At 45.8% G+C, this 19,936-nt stretch overlaps 1 protein-coding gene across 3 annotated transcripts in view; it reads right to left on the reverse strand.

Moving 5' to 3' along the window:
• Positions 1-19,936, reverse strand: part of LOC134945028 (uncharacterized) — a 277,136-nt gene that overhangs the window by 25,892 nt on the left and 231,308 nt on the right. For all 3 annotated transcript variants that reach the window (XM_063934039.1, XM_063934038.1, XM_063934037.1), the window contains one exon: positions 11,764-11,968. In XM_063934039.1, coding sequence (XP_063790109.1) covers positions 11,764-11,968 — 205 coding nt within the window. The remainder of the gene's footprint in view (positions 1-11,763; positions 11,969-19,936) is intronic.

The raw sequence follows: 19,936 nt of genomic DNA on the forward strand, positions 1-19,936 counted from the left end.
GATGAACTGTGTGCAGAAAACCCAGGCCGCTGGAGTGATGATAGCAGGGAGAGCCCAGAGTGATCTTGATACAGCCAGCTGCTGGACCCCTGCAAGGGGGAGGGAGAGCAGTGTCCGCAATTGCCGCCAGGCTGAGATGGAGTGCAGCCGTGCACGAGACTGTCGGATGGCTGTGGTGCCCTGGCGGCTGGATGTTACCTATGCGGCACGGTGTTAGATGAGTGTCACGATCCGGGTACTGAGACTCCATTTTCCCTTCTGGATGCACGTCCTCCGTGTGCCTCTGCTGTCACTCCTGTCCCTGTGGCCACTGTGCGAGTCTGGGCGCATGAAGTTCTGCTGTTGCGGCCTCCGCTGCCATTACTACATGTTTCACAGTACTTAATTCCCATTCTGTGTGTGTTCATGGGCGCAGCCATGTTAGACTCCAGTCACATGACATTATTCCTCCTATCCACAGTGCTGACAATGCTGGAGCCTTGTCATAATTGCCAGACCAATCCCTGCTATGCAGCAGGTATAAATATCCTGTCCCAGCTCCCAAAAGATTGTCCGTGCTTCAATTGTCTTCAGTGTTTCCAGCCTGCAAGCTTCACTACAGACTCTCTCCTGCGATTCCATTCTGCAGTTCAGCCTGACTTCCCTGGTGATTACACTCTGCAGTGTAACCTGACTCCCCAGTGATTAACCCTCTACAGTCTACTCTGATTCCTGCGTTTGAACTTTGGCTTTTCAGTAACCATACTTCATTCCTCAGTTACCAGCGTACTCCAGCTTCTTTCCTCATTTGCCTACAAACCCCAGTTTCGTTTCTCATCTTCCAGCGAACCCTAGCTTCATTTATTGTTTACAGAACTTTCCTCCATATTCCAGGTTCCTGGTCTTAACCAGTTGTACACCTAATTATCACTTGTGACTTTCTATTATTCTTTTGCACGTTATTTGACTTTTTATTTAATAAAAGCACTTAAGGCAATTCCAGTTGTCGTGGTCACGCCCTCGGGCATTCATTGCTACTGTCAATACGCATGTACAGGAGTCCCATAGCTCCTCCTAAATTCAAATACCCGTCAGTTCCTACAACTGAGGCTCCCAGTCACGGCCATCAGCCCTCAGTTGTGACAATGAGCTCTCAGCAATAACGGCTGGGCTGAACTCCCACGGGCAGCTCCAGTTGAGCCTCCCTGCGAATCGCCTTGTGTGCAAGGAAGGTGGCAGTGGAGCCACAGATGTGCTTCGTTAGCTGTCTGTTGGAGCCAGCCGCGCTATCAGTAGCGGTGTTGAGACTGCGCTCCCAAAGGGGGCTCCAATTCAGCCTCACTGTAATGTGCCGCCGGCGGACATGGATGGCGCTGGAGCCCCGGCACCTATGCGTCGGCTGGGCGGCAGGTAGCTGTGCTCTCAGTGGCCGTAGTAGGCTCCGACTGAGTCCGATTTCAAATTGTAAAGCAGGAGTGTTCTATAGAAAGTGCACCTGTATCCTTAACGCGTTTCAACGCCAGCAGGGCGTCTTTTTCCAAAAGGCAGAATGCGGCGAGCCAGGACAGGCGCAATCGACGCCTTGGCCGCCAACACACCCGCCTCAGAGGACGCCTCTTGAATATATTAAGAGGCGGTGGGGATGTGAGACAGGTATTGTCTGGCATTGTCAGATATATCCTCGGGCAGCTCTTCCTCTAATGCCTGAACCTATGCTTCAATACCTTTAGCAGCACAGGAGACAGCAATAGTGGGTCGATGTACCGCACCTGTCAGGGAGTAAATTTATTTCAGGCATACCTCCACACGCTTAGCTGTTCAGTGAAGTGACAGTGGTGACAGGTAGAGTGGAGGACATCACTAGGCGTGTGATATTTGAATCCAGCAGCGGTGAATTTTCCCACTTGTTACAGAACTCTGCCGGGAGAGGATAGCGGGCTAAGGCCCGTTTGCAGAAAGGGAATTTTCTTGGTGACAGTAGTGGAATCCTCATAGGATTTGCTTAATAGCAACCACTAGAGCAGGGACATCAACTTGCAATGTAGAATCCTCGTCAGAAACGCCTGATTCAGTGTCTGACAGGACAGTATGGGGGTCATTCCGAGTTGATCGCTAGCTGCCGTTGTTCGCAGCGCAGCGATCAGGCTAAAAATCGGCACTTCTGCGCATGCGTATGGTGCGCACTGCGCACGCGCGACGTACTTTCACAAAAGCCGATGCAGTTTTACACAAGGTCTAGCGATGCTTTTCAGTCGCACTGCTGATCGTTGAGTGATTTACAGAAAGTGGGTGTTTCTGGGTGGTAACTGACCGTTTTCAGGGTTGTGTGTGAAAAAACGCAGGCGTGCCAGATAAAAATGCAGAAGTGGCTGGTGAAACAGGGGAGTGGCTGGCCGAACGCACGGCGTGTTTGTGACATCAAAACAGGAACTAAATAGTCTGCAGTGATCGCAAGGTAGGAGTAGGTCTGCAGCTACTCTGAAACTGCACAATATTTTTTTTGTAGCAGCACTGCGATCCTTTCGTTCGCACTTCTGCTAAGCTAAGATACACTCCCAGAGGGCGGCAGCTTAGCGTTTGCACTGCTGCTAAAAGCAGCTAGCGAGCGAACAACTCGGAATGAGGGCCCATATTCCCCCTCCTCATCTGAGAGATTTGTGGATTATGAGGAGGAAGCAGCCCGCTTAGATGACCCAGAGACACGGGAGTGGCCTGGGGTAGATTTTTGTCTGACCAAGAAATGAGTCAACTGCTGCAACTGGTTAGACAGGGTTGTCTGCCCAAGGCGGATTGACCATAGGGACGATTTGACGCTGTAATGGTACAGGTGGTCCCATAGAGGGCGTTAGGCGCTCCACTAGAGCAGTGGTTCTCAACCGCGGTCCTCAAGTACCTCCAACAGTTCATGTTTTCCACGTCTCATCACAGGATTGCAAGTGTAATAATTTGCTCTACCCGTGGGTCTTTTAAAATGTGTCAGTGAGTAATGAATACACCTATTCAACTGCTCGGTGACCTGGAAAACATGAACTGTTGGGGGTACTTGAGGACCGAGGTTGAGAACCACTGCACTAAAAATAAGATTTTAAACCTACCGGTAAATCTATTTCTCCTAGTCCGTAAAGGATGCTGGGGACTCCGTAAGGACCATGGGGTATAGACGGGCTCCCCAGGAGATAGGGCACCTAAAAAGAACTTTGACTATGGGTGTGCACTGGCTCCTCCCTCTATGCCCCTCCTCCAGACCTCAGTTAGAGAACTGTGCCCAGAGGAGATGGACACTACAAGGCAGGATTTAGAAATCCAAGGGCAAGATTCATACCAGCCCACACCAAGCATACCACGTAACCTGGATCATACAAAACCAGTTAACCGTATGAACAATAACAGCAACGGTCCAAGACCGATGTCAACTGTAACATAACCCTCATTTAAGCAACAACTATATACAAGTCTTGCAGAGTTTCCACACTGGGACGGGCTCCCAGCATCCTCTACGGACTAGGGGAAATAGATTTACCGGTAGGTTTAAAATCTCATTTTCTCTTACGTCCTAGAGCACAGGTTCTCAAACTCGGTCCTCAGGACCCCACACAGTTCATGTTTTGCAGCTCTCCTCACAGAATTACAAGTGAAATAATTAGCTCCACCTGTGTACCTTTAAAATGTGTCAGTGAGTAATTAATTCACCTGTGCACCTGCTGGGTTACCTGCAAAACATGCACTGTGTGGGGTCCTGAGGACCGAGTTTGAGAACCTATGTCCTAGAGGATGCTGGGGACTCCGTAAGGACCATGGGGTTTATACCAAAGCATCCAATCGGGCGGGAGAATGCGTATGACTCTGCAGCACCGACTGAGCAAACGCTAGGTCCTTATCAGCCAGGGTATCAAACTTGTAGAATTTAGCAAAAGTGTTTGACCGCGACCAAGTCGCCGCTCTGCACAGTTGTAATGCCGAGACGCCTCGGGCAGCCGCCCAAGAAGAGCCCACCTTCCTAGTGGAATGGGCCTTAACCGAATTTGGTACCGGCAATCCAGCCATAGAATGAGCCTGCTGAATCGTATTACAGATCCAGCGAGCAATAGTCTGCTTCGAAGCAGGTGCGCCAATCTTATTGGCAGCATACAGGACAAACAGAGCCTCTGTTTTCCTAATTCTAGCCGTCCTGGCTACATAAATCTTTAAGGCCCTGACTACGTCCAGGGATCTGGAATCCTCCAGGTCACTTGTAGCCACAGGCACCAAAATAGGTTGATTCACATGGAATGAAGAAACCACCTTAGGCAAAAATTGCGGACGTGTCCTCAATTCAGCTCGATCCACATGAAAAATCAAGTAGGGGCTTTTGTGTGACAAAGCCGCCAATTCTGACACTCGCATTGCTGATGCCTAGGCCAACAACATGACCACCTTCCAAGTAAGAAATTTCAACTCAACTTTGTTAAGCTGTTCAAACCAGTGTGATTTTAGGAACTGCAACACCACGTTGAGGTCCCACGGTGCCACTGGAGGCACAAAAGGAGGCTGGATGTGCAGCACTCCCTTTACAAACGTCTGGACTTCTGGAAGAGAAGCCAACTCCTTCTGAAAGAAAATCGAGAGGGCCGAAATCTGTACCTTAACAGAGCCTAATTTCAGGCCCATATCCACTCCTGTCTGTAGGAAGTGGAGAAAACGACCCAGATGAAAATCTTCCGTAGGTGCATTCTTGGTTTCACACCAAGACACATACTTTCGCCAGATACGGTGATAATGCTTAACCGTCACCTCCTTCCTAGCCTTTATTAAAGTAGGGATGACCTCTTCCAGAATCCCCTTTTTCGCTAGGATTCGGCGTTCAACCGCCATGCCGTCAAACGTAACCGCGGTAAGTCTTGAAATACACAGGGCCCCTGTTGCAACAGGTCTTCCCTCAGAGGAAGAGGCCAGGGATCTCCTGTGAGCATCTCTTGTAGATCTGAGTACCAGGCCCTTCGAGGCCAGTCTGGGACAACGAGTATCGTCTGTACTCTTCTTTGCCTTCTGATCCTCAACACTTTTGTGATGAGAGGAAGAGGAGGAAACACGTAGACCGATTTGAACACCCACGGTGTTATTAGAGCGTCTACAGCCACTGCCTGAGGGTCCCGAGACCTGGCACAATACCTCCAAAGTTTTTTGTTGAGGCGTGACGCCATCATGTCTATTTGAGGAGTTCCCCAAAGACGTGTTATGTCTGCAAAGACTTCTTGATGAAGTCCCCACTCTCCTGGATGGAGATCGTGTCTGCTGAGGAAGTCTGCTTCCCAGTTGTCCACTCCCGGAATGAAGACAGCCGACAGAGCGCTTACATGATTTTCCGCCCAGCGAAGAATCCTGGTGGCTTCCGCCATCGCGACTCTGCTTCTTGTCCCGCCTTGGCGGTTCACATGAGCCACTGCTGTGACATTGTCTGATTTAATCAGAACCGGTAGGTTTCGAAGAAGACTCTCCGCTTGTCGAAGGCCGTTGTAAATGGCCCTGAGTTCCAACACATTGATGTGTAGACAGGACTCCTGGTCTGACCAAAGTCCCTGAAAAATTTTTCCTTGTGTGACCGCTCCCCATCCTTGGAGGCTCGCGTCCGTGGTAACCAGGATCCAATCCTGAATTCCGAACCTGCAACCCTCCAGCAGGTGAGCACTTTGCAACCACCACAGGAGAGACACTCTGGCTCCTGGGGACAGAGTTATTTTCCGATGTAAGTGCAGATGGGACCCGGACCACTTGTCCAGAAGGTCCCATTGAAAAGTCCTTGCATGGAACCTTCCGAAGGGAATGGCCTCGTAGGCCGCCACCATTTTTCCCAGAACTCGAGTGCATTGGTGAACTGACACCCTTTTCGGTTTTAGCAGGTCTCTGACCATGTTCTGGATGTCCTGGGCTTTCTCTATTGGGAGGAAGACCTTAATTTGTTCCGTATCCAGTATCATACCTAGGAACGGTAGTCGAGTTGTCGGAATCAACTGTGACTTCGGTAGATTTAGAATCCAACCATGTTGCTGGAGCACTCTCAGAGAGAGCGCCACACTGCTCAGCAATTTCTCTCTTGATCTCGCTTTTATCAGGAGATCGTCCAAGTATGGGATAATTGTGACTCCATGCTTGCGCAGGACCACCATCATTTCCGCCATTATCTTGGTGAAAATCCTCGGGGCCGTGGAAAGTCCAAACGGCAACGTCTGAAATTGGTAATGACAATCCTGTACAGCGAATCTCAGGTATTCCTGATGGGGGGCATATATGGGGACATGAAGGTACGCATCCTTTATGTCCAGAGACACCATAAACTCCCCCTCCTCCATGTTGGCTATTATCGCTCTGAGTGATTCCATTTTGAATTTGAATCTTTTTATGTACAGGTTTAGGGATTTCAGATTCAAAATAGGTCTGACCACAAATAGGGTTGAGTAGTAACCTCTTCCCTGCTGGTGCAGGGGAACCTTGATTATCACTTGCTGTATACACAGCGTTTGAATTGCAGCTAACACTACATCCCTTTCCGATGTGGAAGCTGAAAAATCGACGCGGGGGCACCTCCTCGAATTCCAGTTTGTAACCCTGGGAAACTATTTCCAATACCCAGGGATTCAGGTCTGATCTGACCCAGGCCTGACTGAAAAGTTGAAGACTTGCCCCCACCGGTGCGGACTCCCTCAGGGGAGCCCCAGCGTCATGCTGTGGGTTTTGGAGCAGCCGGGAAGGACTTTTGTTCCTGGGCACCTGCCGAAGCAGGTGCTCTTTTGCCTCTGCCCTTACCTCTGGCAAGGAAAGAGGATCCCCGACCTCTTCTGGACTTGTGCGACCGAAAGGACTGCATCTGATAGGGTGGTACTTTCTTTTGCTGTTGGGGAATATATGGTAAAAAAATCTGATTTACCTGCTGTAGCTGTGGAAACCAGGTCCGTCAGCCCATCCCCAAACAATACATCTCCCTTATAGGGTAGAACTTCCATATGTTTTTTGGAATCCGCATCACCCGTCCATTGGCGAGTCCATAAGGATCTTCTCGCTGAGATAGACATGGCATTGGCCCTAGAAGCTAGCAATCCAATGTCCCTTTGAGCATCCCTCATAAATAAGACTGCGTCTTTTATATGGGCTAGAGTTAAGAATATAGTATCCTTATCCATATTATCAAAGTGATCTGTCAGCTCATCTGTCCAAGCTGCAACTGCGCTACACACCCATGCCGACGCAATTGTCGGTCTTAGCACAGCACCCGTATGAGAATAAATACACTTTAAGGTAGTTTCTTGCCTGCGATCTGCAGGGTCCTTAAGGGCAGCTGTGTCAGGAGACGGAAGCGCCACTTTCTTGGACAAGCGCGTCAGGGCCTTGTCCACAGTGGGGGGTGATTCCCAAATCTCCCTGTCCTGCTTAGGGAAGGGGTATGCCATATAAATTCTTTTGGGGATCTGCGGTCTCTTTTCCGGAGTCTCCCAAGCTTTTCCAAAGAAATCATTTAATTCATGAGATGTGGGAAAATTAATAATCTGTTTCTTTCCCTTAAACATGTGTACCCTTGTGTTGGGGACCGAGGGTTCATCCTCAATATGCAACACATCCCTTATAGCCACAATCATACACTGAATGGTTTTAGTCACCCTAGGGTGCAATTTTACTTCGTCATAGTAGACACTGGAATCAGAATCCGTGTCGGTAGTAGTGTCTTGTGTTAAGGGACGCTTTTGAGACCCCGACGGGCCCTGTGAGTCGGTCCAATCCGAGGATTGACCCCCTGATGTCCCCCCTAATTCAGCCTTATCAAGCCTTTTATGTAAAGATGCCACACTTGCATTCAACATATGCCACATGTCCATCCAATCTGGAGTCGGCACAACCGACGGGGACACACCACTCATTTGCTCCACCTCCTCCTTGGAGAAGCCTTCCGCCTCAGACATGTCGACACGCACGTACCGACACCCCACATACACAGGGATTAACCTATAAGGGGACAAAACCCCAACCAGGCCCTTAGGAGAGACAGAGAGAGAGTATGCCAGCACACACCCAGCGCTTAAAAACACTGGAATATATATGACCAGATAGCGCTTTTTTATATATATAACCTTAATTCCCACTCACTGCGTCGCCAAAGTGCCCCCTCCTCTTTTTTCCAGCCTGTGAAGTTCAGCAGGGGAGATCAGGGAGCCAGCGTATCCTCATGCAGTTTCTGTGGAGAAAATGGCGCTGGTTAGTGCTGAGGATCAAGCCCCGCCCACCCAACAGCGGGCTTCGGTCCCAGTAATTCTATATAAAAAATGGCGGGGGATTTTAGGATTTACTGTCCCACAGTCTAATCCTGCTTTATATCGCCAAAAAATGAGGAAACTTGCTGTCCAGGGCGCCCCCCCCTGCGCCCTGCACCCTTCAGTGCCTGCTTGTGTGTGTGTACTGGGAGCATGAAGATCTGATGTCTTCTGCCGCCTGATGTCTTCTTTGCCTTCTCATACTCACCTGGCTTCTATCTTCGGCATCTGTGAGGAGGACGGCGGCGCGGCTCCGGGACGAACCCCAGGTGAGACCTGTGTTCCGACTCCCTCTGGAGCTAATGGTGTCCAGTAGCCTATGAAACAGTGCCCAACTTGACAAGCCAGCTCTGCTTCTCTCTCCTCAGTCCCACGATGCAGGGAGCCTGTTGCCAACAGGACTCCCTGAAAATAAAAAACCTAACAAATTCTTTAAAACAGAAAACTCTGGAGAGCTCTCTGCATTGTACCCTTTCTCCTCTGGGCACAGTTCTCTAACTGAGGTCTGGAGGAGGGGCATAGAGGGAGGAGCCAGTGCACACCCAGAGTCAAAGTTCTTTTTAGGTGCCCTATCTCCTGCGGAGCCCGTCTATACCCCATGGTCCTTATGGAGTCCCCAGCATCCTCTAGGACGTAAGAAAAATACCCAGTAGATTTTAGAACGCGGCCCAGGGTGGCTCTTGATTTGTTACAGAAGCCGTGGACTGACTAGGGGGTGTATGGCACATAACACACAGACCGTCATACACAGCTTCCCCCTGTGGTAAATCCTTGGCGCATGCTCTGCATGATGCAGGAGCGTCCATAGAGTTACTGCCCTTTCTGTTAGACACTGTACACAAATGCAACACAGATCGGTTTAGTACGATGAAGCCAGACAGAGCATAATACCTGCGAATAAATCCGATAGTATGTGACTGAGTACACAGTAGAATACACGTAATAGGTAAATACTGTGACGCACTATATAAACGACCCTGATGCACCTAGTCCCTTAGGGTACAGAATATAGTGACAGATCTCTGGGAAACACTGAAAGTGAAACCTCACAGCAGATACAGGCACACACAGTCACATTAGCGCTCTCTCTCTCTCTCTCTCTATATATATATATATATATATACATACACATATATATATATATATATATATAGAGAGAGAGAGAGAGAGAGAGAGAGAGAGAGAGAGATAACACAGCGTGGTCCTAGACCGGAGGTATATATCAGAATACTCGTACAATATATTCTGTAATAGATACACTTTTTCTTAACTAACGCTGTCTGTATAATGACATGTAGAATACTCAAGTGTTTGTAAAGTCACAGCGCTGTATACAGGCGGTTTTACAAGGGAGACCTTGCCCTGCAGTCCCGGAGACCAGCCGCAGCTATACCTAAGATGGCGCCCAGCATATCAGTCAGGGAGTGAGGGAGAGTGCGAGGAAGCTCCAGGACAGGAAAATCTGCAGTAGATGTTGCCCTGGGCCAGGGAGGGGCTACAGGTCAAGCGCCGACTCCCCTATTCTGGGCATCACCACCGGTACTACGGAGCCTTATTAACAGGGGCGTTAGTACACCCGACCTGCACTTCTATGCCCTGGAGGATATAGTGGGGTCCCTGCTCGGTGACAGTGTCCACGCCAGCATAACAGTCCATCTCCCCAGACATGCGATCAGAATGCGATTTAATGGCTGGTCCCACCTGGGGAACCCTCTTAGCTACTCCCAGGAGCAGCCACGTGAACCAGGAGAGCGTCTGTGACCATATGCCTAAAGCCAGAGAGTCTCCATCGCAAGTACCCGGGAACAGGCCGCAGGAGTATGCGACGCCGCTTGGGAGGTGATGAAGTGTCAACATGACATATGGCGCTGATAGCCCAGTTTTGAAGAAATTTTCTGTCAGAAAAAGCTTTTTCAGGGCTGCCCAGTGAAGCCTTCCTGTTATGGTGACCTGCTGCTGCAGCACCAACTGAAAAACTGAGCTCACAGTGCCTGGAGGCGGGGTTACAGAGGAGGCCCCAATGCATCCAGGGACAACCTAAAGCTTTAGCCTGTTGGTGCCTCTGAATCAAGATCCACTCTACACCGGATGTTTTCCCTGTGGAACACAGTATACCCTGCTGCAAAAATGTCGAAGGAATGTCATCGAAACTTGTGTCAGCTTTATGACAGGTGTAATTTATCCATTTGACCATGGCCTCCTTTGCTTGCGGCTGTGAACGCAACCACTTTCACTGACATGCACACAACGCTCCCATAAAATGCCCATTTTTGCATGCACTACTAATCACCTCCCAACCACTCCACTGGAATGCCCATCAATATTATGCCACAATCTGATACTGTCTGACCCGAATGCAACAGCACATTTGTGCATACACTCTGTGTAACATATCCCCGTAGACGTAGGGGATCTCAGAAATTATCGTGCAAATAATCCATTCAGCATTGTATGCGGATTGCGTGAACCCAGTGTGATTTATTGTGTTCTGTGGTCAGGGAATGGTTTTGCTGTTTCTGTGACACAACAGCTTGCACTCAGCATGACATGAGCACATTTCCTCCCTTATGTTTTCCAATGATAATTATTTAAAAACAGTTATTGATTTTCTTTTTCCTTCTGGTTAAAATAAAAACATCACTATTTAATCAATGTCTGTGTAGCACTGATTGTTATCTGCTTTGCAGAGTGCAGCAAAATGGTTGAACACAAATAATTAAAGCTAACAAAATATTGGCATGTATAGAAAACCTGGCGCTGAGAGAAGATTCTAACTACCTGACTGAAGCAGTTCTGCGGATAGCCAGCCCAATAAAGAATATAGGGGGTAATTCAGACTGGATCGTAGCAGCAAATTTGTTAACAGTTGGGAAAAACCACGTGCTCTGCAGGGGGGGCAGATATAAGATGTGCAGAGAGAGTAGATTTGGGTGGGGTGTGTAGAACCTGAAATCTAAATCGCAGTGTAAAAATAAAGCAGCCAGTATTTACTCTGCACAGAAACAAAATAACCCACCCAAATCTATCTCTCTCTGGAAATGTAATATTTGCCCCCCTTGCAGTGCACATGGTTTTGCCCAACTGCTAACAAATTTGCTGCTACGATCAGGTCTGAATTAACCCCATAGAGAGAGAAATAAACAGCGCTAAACAAAAGGTACAATACAATGATACAAACCACTTTATTGCAAATATAGCATGAACAGTAATACAAACAAGTAATATTAAATCCACTTGACTGAACCAAATCACAGTTACATATGGTATACTTCCCATCTATAATCAATCTCTGGGAGGGGGGGGGGGGGGGGGGGGGGGGCATAAGGCTGGAGAGAAACAGGGAGTTCCATACTGGTAGGTTAAATGGTTTCTGTCAAACAGGAGATGTGTGTGTGGTAGGGGATTAAAATTGAAGCCCCAATGGGATGGAGACTGACGACAATAATTAATATATGTTATCAGTACAATGCTGAATAAAATGATGGGACTATACGGATATAACGTGTACCATTTTCCTTTTCCTGCCTCCGTCTCTGTGCGTGGTGACGAGCAGCTGCCGCAATTTTTAACTCCAACTGTTTCCTCTTCACTGCATCAGTTGGCATCGGGTCACTGTAATGTGGACGCAGACGGCTCCCACGCTGGGATTTTCCTGACTCCCCAGCTTCATGAGTCATGTCAGAACTGGATCTCCGACACCCAGGACTGCATAGCTGAAAAACCAACAGACCATTAACTATGATTTACAGATAAATCAGATGATGCCGGCAGGTGACTAACTCAGATGCCGTTCCAACTATTCACCTCTCAGCACATTTTGTACTTCAGACTATTTCTGTGATGGATGGGCATAAATAGTACCAATGAAATAAAGTTATAGTCTAGTTACACAATGTATGTGTGTAGCCAATCTGTATGTGTGTGTGTGTGTTTGTATGTGTGTATATATAATACGTGATTTTACTGGTGGTCGCCTGCACCCACAGAAGAGTGGCTAGATCTCCCACTTTCCGCACGCTTCATAGTGAAGTGGGCAGGATGAGGAGATTGTACCCAGGAATTTGCGGCTCCGCATGGAGGGGCGAAATCACGTGAAAATGTGTCATTTAGGGCCTAATTCAAGTCGCATCGCAAACGCATTGCAACCACAATTCCAGAGACAGGCCCACCTGTGCACACACATGTCTCGTCCTGCATGTGCGCGAGCAGTTAATGCGGCAAGACTGCCATAGTTTCTGTGACCATGCTCTAATTGTGGCGCGATCACAATTAGGGCGTGATCACAGTGGGTGGGCGGTGGTTAGCATGCTGGGCAGCCTTGCCCTGCATTGGGCGGCCCCCAGCATGTGATTGAAAGGATTGCAGATGCTACTTTTTAGCAGAATCTGCAATCCTTACTGAATGAGGTCCTTAGCCCCTACCCACAGACTCATGAATTGCGACATTTTGCAGTGACGGGGGTGGGGTCTAGTGATGGGAATACCCGGCCCCGCCGTCCAACATGGCAAACTGAGTCTCCTCTCCAGGTTCTCCTTAATCCACCAGGGACTCAAAGAGGGGAGGGGACCAACACACCATAAAATGTTTAATAAACCATTATCCAAGAGTTGAGAAAATAGCCATCTTGCAACATAGGTATCATAATACTTAGCATGTGTGACTCCATGTCATCAGGGGAGAAATGCTCCTTCCTAAAACCCAACAGCTTTTTAGGTGCGTGTGTCCTAATGATAGCCCTCTGTTACAGACAGATATCTATTATTGTTTGGCCTTGTTTCAACTCAACTATGCATGAAAACATAGGAACCGGGGTGCAGAAAAAATGGCAGCAGTTGCTCTGGACTGATGAGTCAACATTTTAAATATTTGGCTGTAATAGAAGGTAGTTTGTTCACCAAGGTGCTGGAGCGGTACAATAATGAGTGTCTGCAGGCAACAGTGAAGCATGATGGAGGTTCCTTGCAAGTTTGGGCCTGCATTTCAGCAAATGGAGCTGAGGATTTGGTCAGGATTAATGGTGTCCTTATTGCTGAGAAATACAGACAGGTACTTATACATCATGCAACATCATCAAGTCTGTCAGGGATTACATGAAGAGACAGAAGGATTTGAACAAGCCTACATCCACAGAATATCTGTGGTTAGTTCTCAAAGATGTTTGGAACAATCTCCCTGCCGAGTTGCTTTAAAAACTGTGTTCAAGTGTACCTAGAAGAATTGATGCTGTTTTGAAGGCAAAGGGTAGTCACAACAAATATTGATTTGATTTAGATTTCTCTTCTGTTCATTCACATTGAATTTTGTTAATTGATCAAAATAAACTAATAACACTCCTATTTTTAAAGCATTCTTTCTTTGCAGCATGTGTTCCACACCTGCCTAAAAAAATTTCACACTACTGTGTGAATATAAATATATTTTTATGCAGGGGCAGATTGGAACTGAAAGTGGCCATGGAAAAATATGTAGAAGTGGCCTGACATGGGCAGCACCAGAGGGCGTGTAACCATGGTGGAAGCACCACCCCTCACATGTCAAAAAAACAAAACAGGCCCCACATGCTCATCGGGCCACCGTGAATCTTCCCAATGTGCCCTATGGCCAATCCGTACACAGGGCTGTCATCAGAAATTCTGGGGCATGGGACTCATAAAATAGGCAGCCCCCCTCCCCCCCCCCCCCAAAAAAAAAAAAAAACCATAAAAAATAAAATTATATATATATATACATACATACATACAAAATAAATATATATGCACACACACACAGACACTTTCTCCCATTCACTTTCCCTCAACTTACATATTAAAGGCTGGCTGGAGCTGTAGAAGTCTGGTCCCGTGTAGCTCCGCCTCCTCCATTCTTGTAGCTCCGCTCCCTTTTCACGACAAAATCTGGCACTGTCACAGGAAGGGGGAGAGTATGCTGCAAGCTTCTATTGAAAAGTCTCTGCCAAAATGGCCACCGCCTCAGAGGAGACAACTATTAAAGATACTAGAAGAGCCTTTAATAACTGTCTCCTCTGAGGCCGCGGCCATTCTAAAACGGAACCCATTACATAGTGTATCCAGACATTTTCTGGAGACACATGACAGTCAAGTGGATCACCTCTCCCTGGTAGGTGTACAACAAATTAAGTGCACAGCCAGAGGGGGTGATAGGTTTCGGACTTTGTGCAATAAAGAGGTACTGTGAATGCATCGCCTTCAGACTATTTTTCCACAGGGTCTGAATGAGACCATTGACTTTGAGTCCTTTGTTTGAACTACTGATGTATTCAATTTTAGGTAATCAGCAAAGTTACACAGTTTTCTGGTGTGGAATGACCCATATGCGGGTGGTGGGTGGTAGAAGCATGAATATGATCTCTGGTTCATGCCTCGATATGGATCCACTTTGGTACACCTGCAATGGTTCAGTAATAGCTATTTATCACATTTATGTTCTTGGTATATTAAGGGTAGCGTATCAGTTTTTAATGTGCATTTAGGCTGTATAGTATACCTTTATAGTATGTAATAATATGGCAGGTGTCTTAGTATAAGCGTGCCCCTAATGAATAAAAGCAGAGTGACACATTGATTATGTGGGAGTCTACATAAAGTTGTGGACCCGATCAGGTGTTGTAATACAAATTCCTGCTAGAAAGGGAACAGCATTGCCATGTAGTATAGGTCCAACACTAAGAATAGGTTTAGGGTTGGTGGTCATCAGAGATATAGGTTCGATCCTCGCCTGGGTCTGACATGTTTTTTCTAATTAATGAAATTTTTATTTAACCGGGGACTTGAATGAATATGATCAATTTTTGTATTTTTATTTCTATGTGCATTTTTATATATATATTCTTATATTTGCTTTTTGGATTCCTATGGTTTCCAAGGTGGAATGTGTATATTTATGTAAAGAGTGGTTAAATTTGTAATTTATAAAATAAAATGGAATATAATGTTTTTATTTCAATATATGGTTTTAGAAGGTTCCCATAAAACTACTATATGGGGCCATGCAAGTCATTGAATTTATATACAGGTTGAGTATCCCATATCCAAATATTCCGAAATACGGAATATTCCGAAATACGGAATTTTTTAAGTGAGAGTGACATAGTAAAACCTTTGTTTTCTGATGGCTCAATGTATACAAACTTTGGTTAATACACAAAGATATTAAACATATTGTATTATATGACCTTCAGGCTGTGTGCATAAGGTGTATATGAAACATAAATGCATTCTTTGCTTAGACTTGGGTCCCATCGCCATGATATCTCATTATGGTATGCAATTATTCAGAAATACAGAAAAATCCAATATCCAAAATACTTCTGGTCCCAAGCATTTTGGATATGGGATACTCAACCTGTATGAACACAATTGAATGTATTTTAACTTTAATAAGTTAGGGTTAGTTCAGAGTGATCAACTGCTAAGAATGTTGTCCTTTATTATCTGGTAATAGAGATAGCATTACATGTAGAGTAATGGTTTACGGACCTGAAGTCCGTGAGTTCGAGTATGTATGGTTTATTTTATATATATGTTTTTTATAATATGTTATTATTATTTTTTTTATTATATTATGAATGGTGTAAAGGATATAATAAAAATAATAATAATAATAATAATAATAATAATAATAATAATAAAAACAAAAATAATATTAGGTTGAAATTGAATAATTAACACCCATAAATTAGGGTATATGATGTGCATATAATGTGAGATCTAATTATACTGGTTCCCTATTAAGGGTTACAACTAATAGAGGTAGATCCCTACAAAGAGGTGGATCAATTAATTACTAGTACAGGTGCTACAAGTTGGGTGAACCAATCGAGGGCACCCAAGGAGTTTAAATAGAGTCACAGTGGAATGATAAGGACACTCTTCGATAAATCTCTGGTAAGAGCGAAACGCGTCAGGGGCCATTGGTGACTACTTGTCTTATTCCGGGGACAGCTCGTTATACGGACATCAATCCACCCGCACAGCTAGACAACACCGGGCGGCTATTGTAAGTGGTTGCGGCACAAGCACTGGGGAGAACGGAGACGTCCGGTGCCTCCCAGCCGGCTCTTTCCAATTTACCTATTGCTGACCCTCTTTTGAACATTGTGCGAGTGCGTCCTGGTGGTGAGCTTGGTGTGATCCATTCATGATTTCAGCATACATACCAGTTTACTGCATTATTAATTCATCTTCAAACTTACCAAAGCATTATTCTCAGTGCTCGGGACTATCACCTCCGGGGACATTAACCCATTCTGTCTGCGGGACTGCTGTTAACTGAGATCCTGTATTGAATTTCTATTTCATCAGTGCACTGATTCATTTTAGGTTGATCCACCTCTTATTAGGAATAGATAAATTGATAATTATTATTGAATATTATGCACAAAAAATAATTGAATGGCTAATATCTAGTGGGAAGTCATTTCTGCTATGTAATCTATTCAATCCGGTTATTTATTTTTATATATATTCTTTATACTCTTTATTGTGGTTATTATTCTTTGTTTTAAATTATATTATATTAAATAAATTATTATGTGTTTTCAATCATCCTATGGACCATATTGTATTAAGCGCAGAGTAATTACATGTTTTTCACCGCCTCAGAGGAGACAACTGTTAAAGATACTAGAAGAGCCTCCTCTGGTATCTTTAATAACTGTCTCCTCTGAGGCCGCGGCCATTTTTGGAGGGACGTTTACAATAGAAGCTTGCAGCGTCCTCTCCCCCTCCTTTGACAATGCCAGAACTCGGTAATGAAAAGTGGGCGGAGCATCGCGGCAGGCGGACGGCAGCATGAGCTGCCCAGGCCCTCTCCTCTATGTTAGAGAGGCCAGGCCAGGGACATCTGTGCCCGAAGCACCCCCCTGATGGCAGGCCTGTATGTATATATGTGTGTGTGTATATATATATATATATATATATTGCATTATAGTATATATACTGTGTGTATATATATATATATATATATATATATATGTTAAATGTTTGCCTACAAAAGAAGCATTCCTCACTCTGGTATGCTTTGTTAGGTGGCTTCTTTATTCCTTATGACTGCACATTTGTTAGTTCCTGACAATAGTTATGTGCCACAGACCCTAGTTATCATCTGGCTCCTTGTCAGCATCAGAAGTGCCACCCACTGGATCCCACTGTCTGCAGCCTGTCCTAGGGAGTGAGTCCTGTTCTGAATATCAAACCCTATTTGCCACTACATTTCATATATATATATATATATATATATAATTGCAAGCATTACGTATTAAATTAATCTCACAAAGAGTTAGATCTAAATGTCACCATTTATATACCATGGTGGTGCTAGAGACAACTATATTTAATTGATATTTGTAATATTTAACTAATAAATATAATGAAATAAAAATAATTATATATGGTTGGAATAGTGATTGTGTACATTTTTTATATTTGACCCCTTAAATAAGATTTAGAGCAGGTCCGGATTAAGACTAGTGGGGGCCCCGGGCAACAAAGGTGTGGGGGCCCCCCACCAAAAAAATTGACTGCATGCCGCCTTTTAACTCCAATGCCCCTTAGCAGAGAAAGAGAGGGTGTCAGGAAGAGAGAGAGAGAGAGGTTGTCAAGGAAGGAAACAGAGAAAGGGGGAGCAAGAGAGAGAGAGGTAGAGAGTCAGAGGGAGAGAGAGATGAGGCAAGATAGGACCAAGAGTGAAAGAGTGGGTGTCAGGGATGGAGAGACAGACAGAGACAGAGAGAGGGGAGCAAGAGAGGGCATCAGGTAAAATGAGCGGGGAGTGACAGAGAGAGGGCATGTCAAGGAGAGAAAGAGACAATGTGAGAGAGACAGAGAGTGAAGGGTGAGAGGGGGTGTCAGAGAGAGGGAGGGGGAGTGACCGGGAGAGAGGGGTGTGTCAGTGAGAGAGAGAGAGAGAGTGAGAGGGGAATAAGGGAGAGAGGGTGTCAGGGAACAATACTGTCTATAAAAGATAAACAATTCAGAGAGCGCATGGATGCAAAGAAAAAGAATAACAATTTAATATAGAATGAATCAATTAAAATGCAATATTGCTATATATTAGAAACATGTATCATAAAAACCGCACTAGTGGAGACCTCTGAACTAATAGTAGGAAATGTTTATAATTCCAGATAAATCCGATGAGGGAAGAAGTCCTCAATTGAAATAGTGAAGCAAAGTTCAATGTCCCACCAATCAGGTGATAATGCTTAAATGACACAATAGAACCGTAGCAGGTCCACTTAATTCCTCTTAAACGGAGATGGTGAAGTTCTTTAATTTAAACATGCAGAATAGAACTGATGCTTCCCACAGCCTGTGGTTAGGCTGCAAACCCCCCACCACTATCCGACAAAGATGGTATCTCACCGGAGCAGATGTATTGTCCTGCCGCTTCCAGAACCCCTGGGCAAATGCGGCTGTGTAGATGAGGCAGTCAGAAGCGGAGAGTCCCGATGGATAGGGGAAGAGGAGGGGGGAACCTTGAACCACGGCCAGGTGCTGAGTGCTCCGTGTGTAAAAACCAGCGCTGCGGCTGTTTGCTATAGTTGTCTGGGCTCCAAAAAGTGCGGTTAAAATCCCTGAACCTTAACGCATTTCTCCGACATAGGGCAAGTCGGTTTCATCAGAAGGGTGTGGGAAGCATCAGTTCTATTCTGCATGTTTAAATTAAAGAACTTCACCATCTCCGTTTAAGAGGAATTAAGTGGACCTGCTACGGTTCTATTGTGTCATTTAAGCATTATCACCTGATTGGTGGGACATTGAACTTTGCTTCACTATTTCAATTGAGGACTTCTTCCCTCATCGGATTTATCTGGAATTATAAACATTTCCTACTATTAGTTCAGAGGTCTCCACTAGTGCGGTTTTTATGATACATGTTTCTAATATATAGCAATATTGCATTTTAATTGATTCATTCTATATTAAATTGTTATTCTTTTTCTTTGCATCCATGCGCTCTCTGAATTGTTTATCTTTATAGACAGTATTGTTTTGTGTTGTTTGGTGTTCAGAACACCTTATGAGAGCAGCTGCTACCAAAAATACAGGTGTACGAGATAATTTGAGTTTAATTAATGTTTAGGAGCGCCTGATACGTCCTTTTTGATTGAGGATTTTTTAGGGTGTCAGGGAGGCAGAGACAGAGTGAGAGGGGGGAATGAGAGACAGAGATAGAGAAAGAGGGGAGCAAGAGAAAGTCAGGAAGACAGAGAGGGAAAAGAAAGAGGAAGGGGATAAAGGGTGTTAGGGAGGGAGAGAGAAGGGAGCAGGAGAGAGAGAGAGAGCGAGAAAGAGGGTGTCAGGGAGAGGGGGGGTTGTTAGGGAGGGAGAGAGACAGAGAGAGGGGGGAGCAAGGGAGAGAGGGTGACAGGGAGAGAGAGGGGGGTTGTTAGAAAGGGAGAGAGACAGAGAGAAAGGGGAGCAAGGGAGAGAGGGTGTCAGGGAGAGAGAGAGTGAGAAGGGGGAACAAGAGAGAGGGAGAGTGTGTGTCAGGAGTGAGAGAGGGGAGCAAGAGAGAGGGGAAGAGAAAGAGGGTGTCGCATTGAGAGAGAGGGAGGCAGAAATAGAGCAGGATAAACTACCTGTTCCGTTTGGCTGCAGCAGCATCAGTTCACTGTCTGATGGGGCAGGCACTTCACTGTGTTAGGCCCCGCCCCTTCA

This window comes from Pseudophryne corroboree, chromosome 7, assembly GCF_028390025.1.
Source record: "Pseudophryne corroboree isolate aPseCor3 chromosome 7, aPseCor3.hap2, whole genome shotgun sequence".
Taxonomy (NCBI): Eukaryota; Metazoa; Chordata; class Amphibia; order Anura; family Myobatrachidae; genus Pseudophryne; species Pseudophryne corroboree.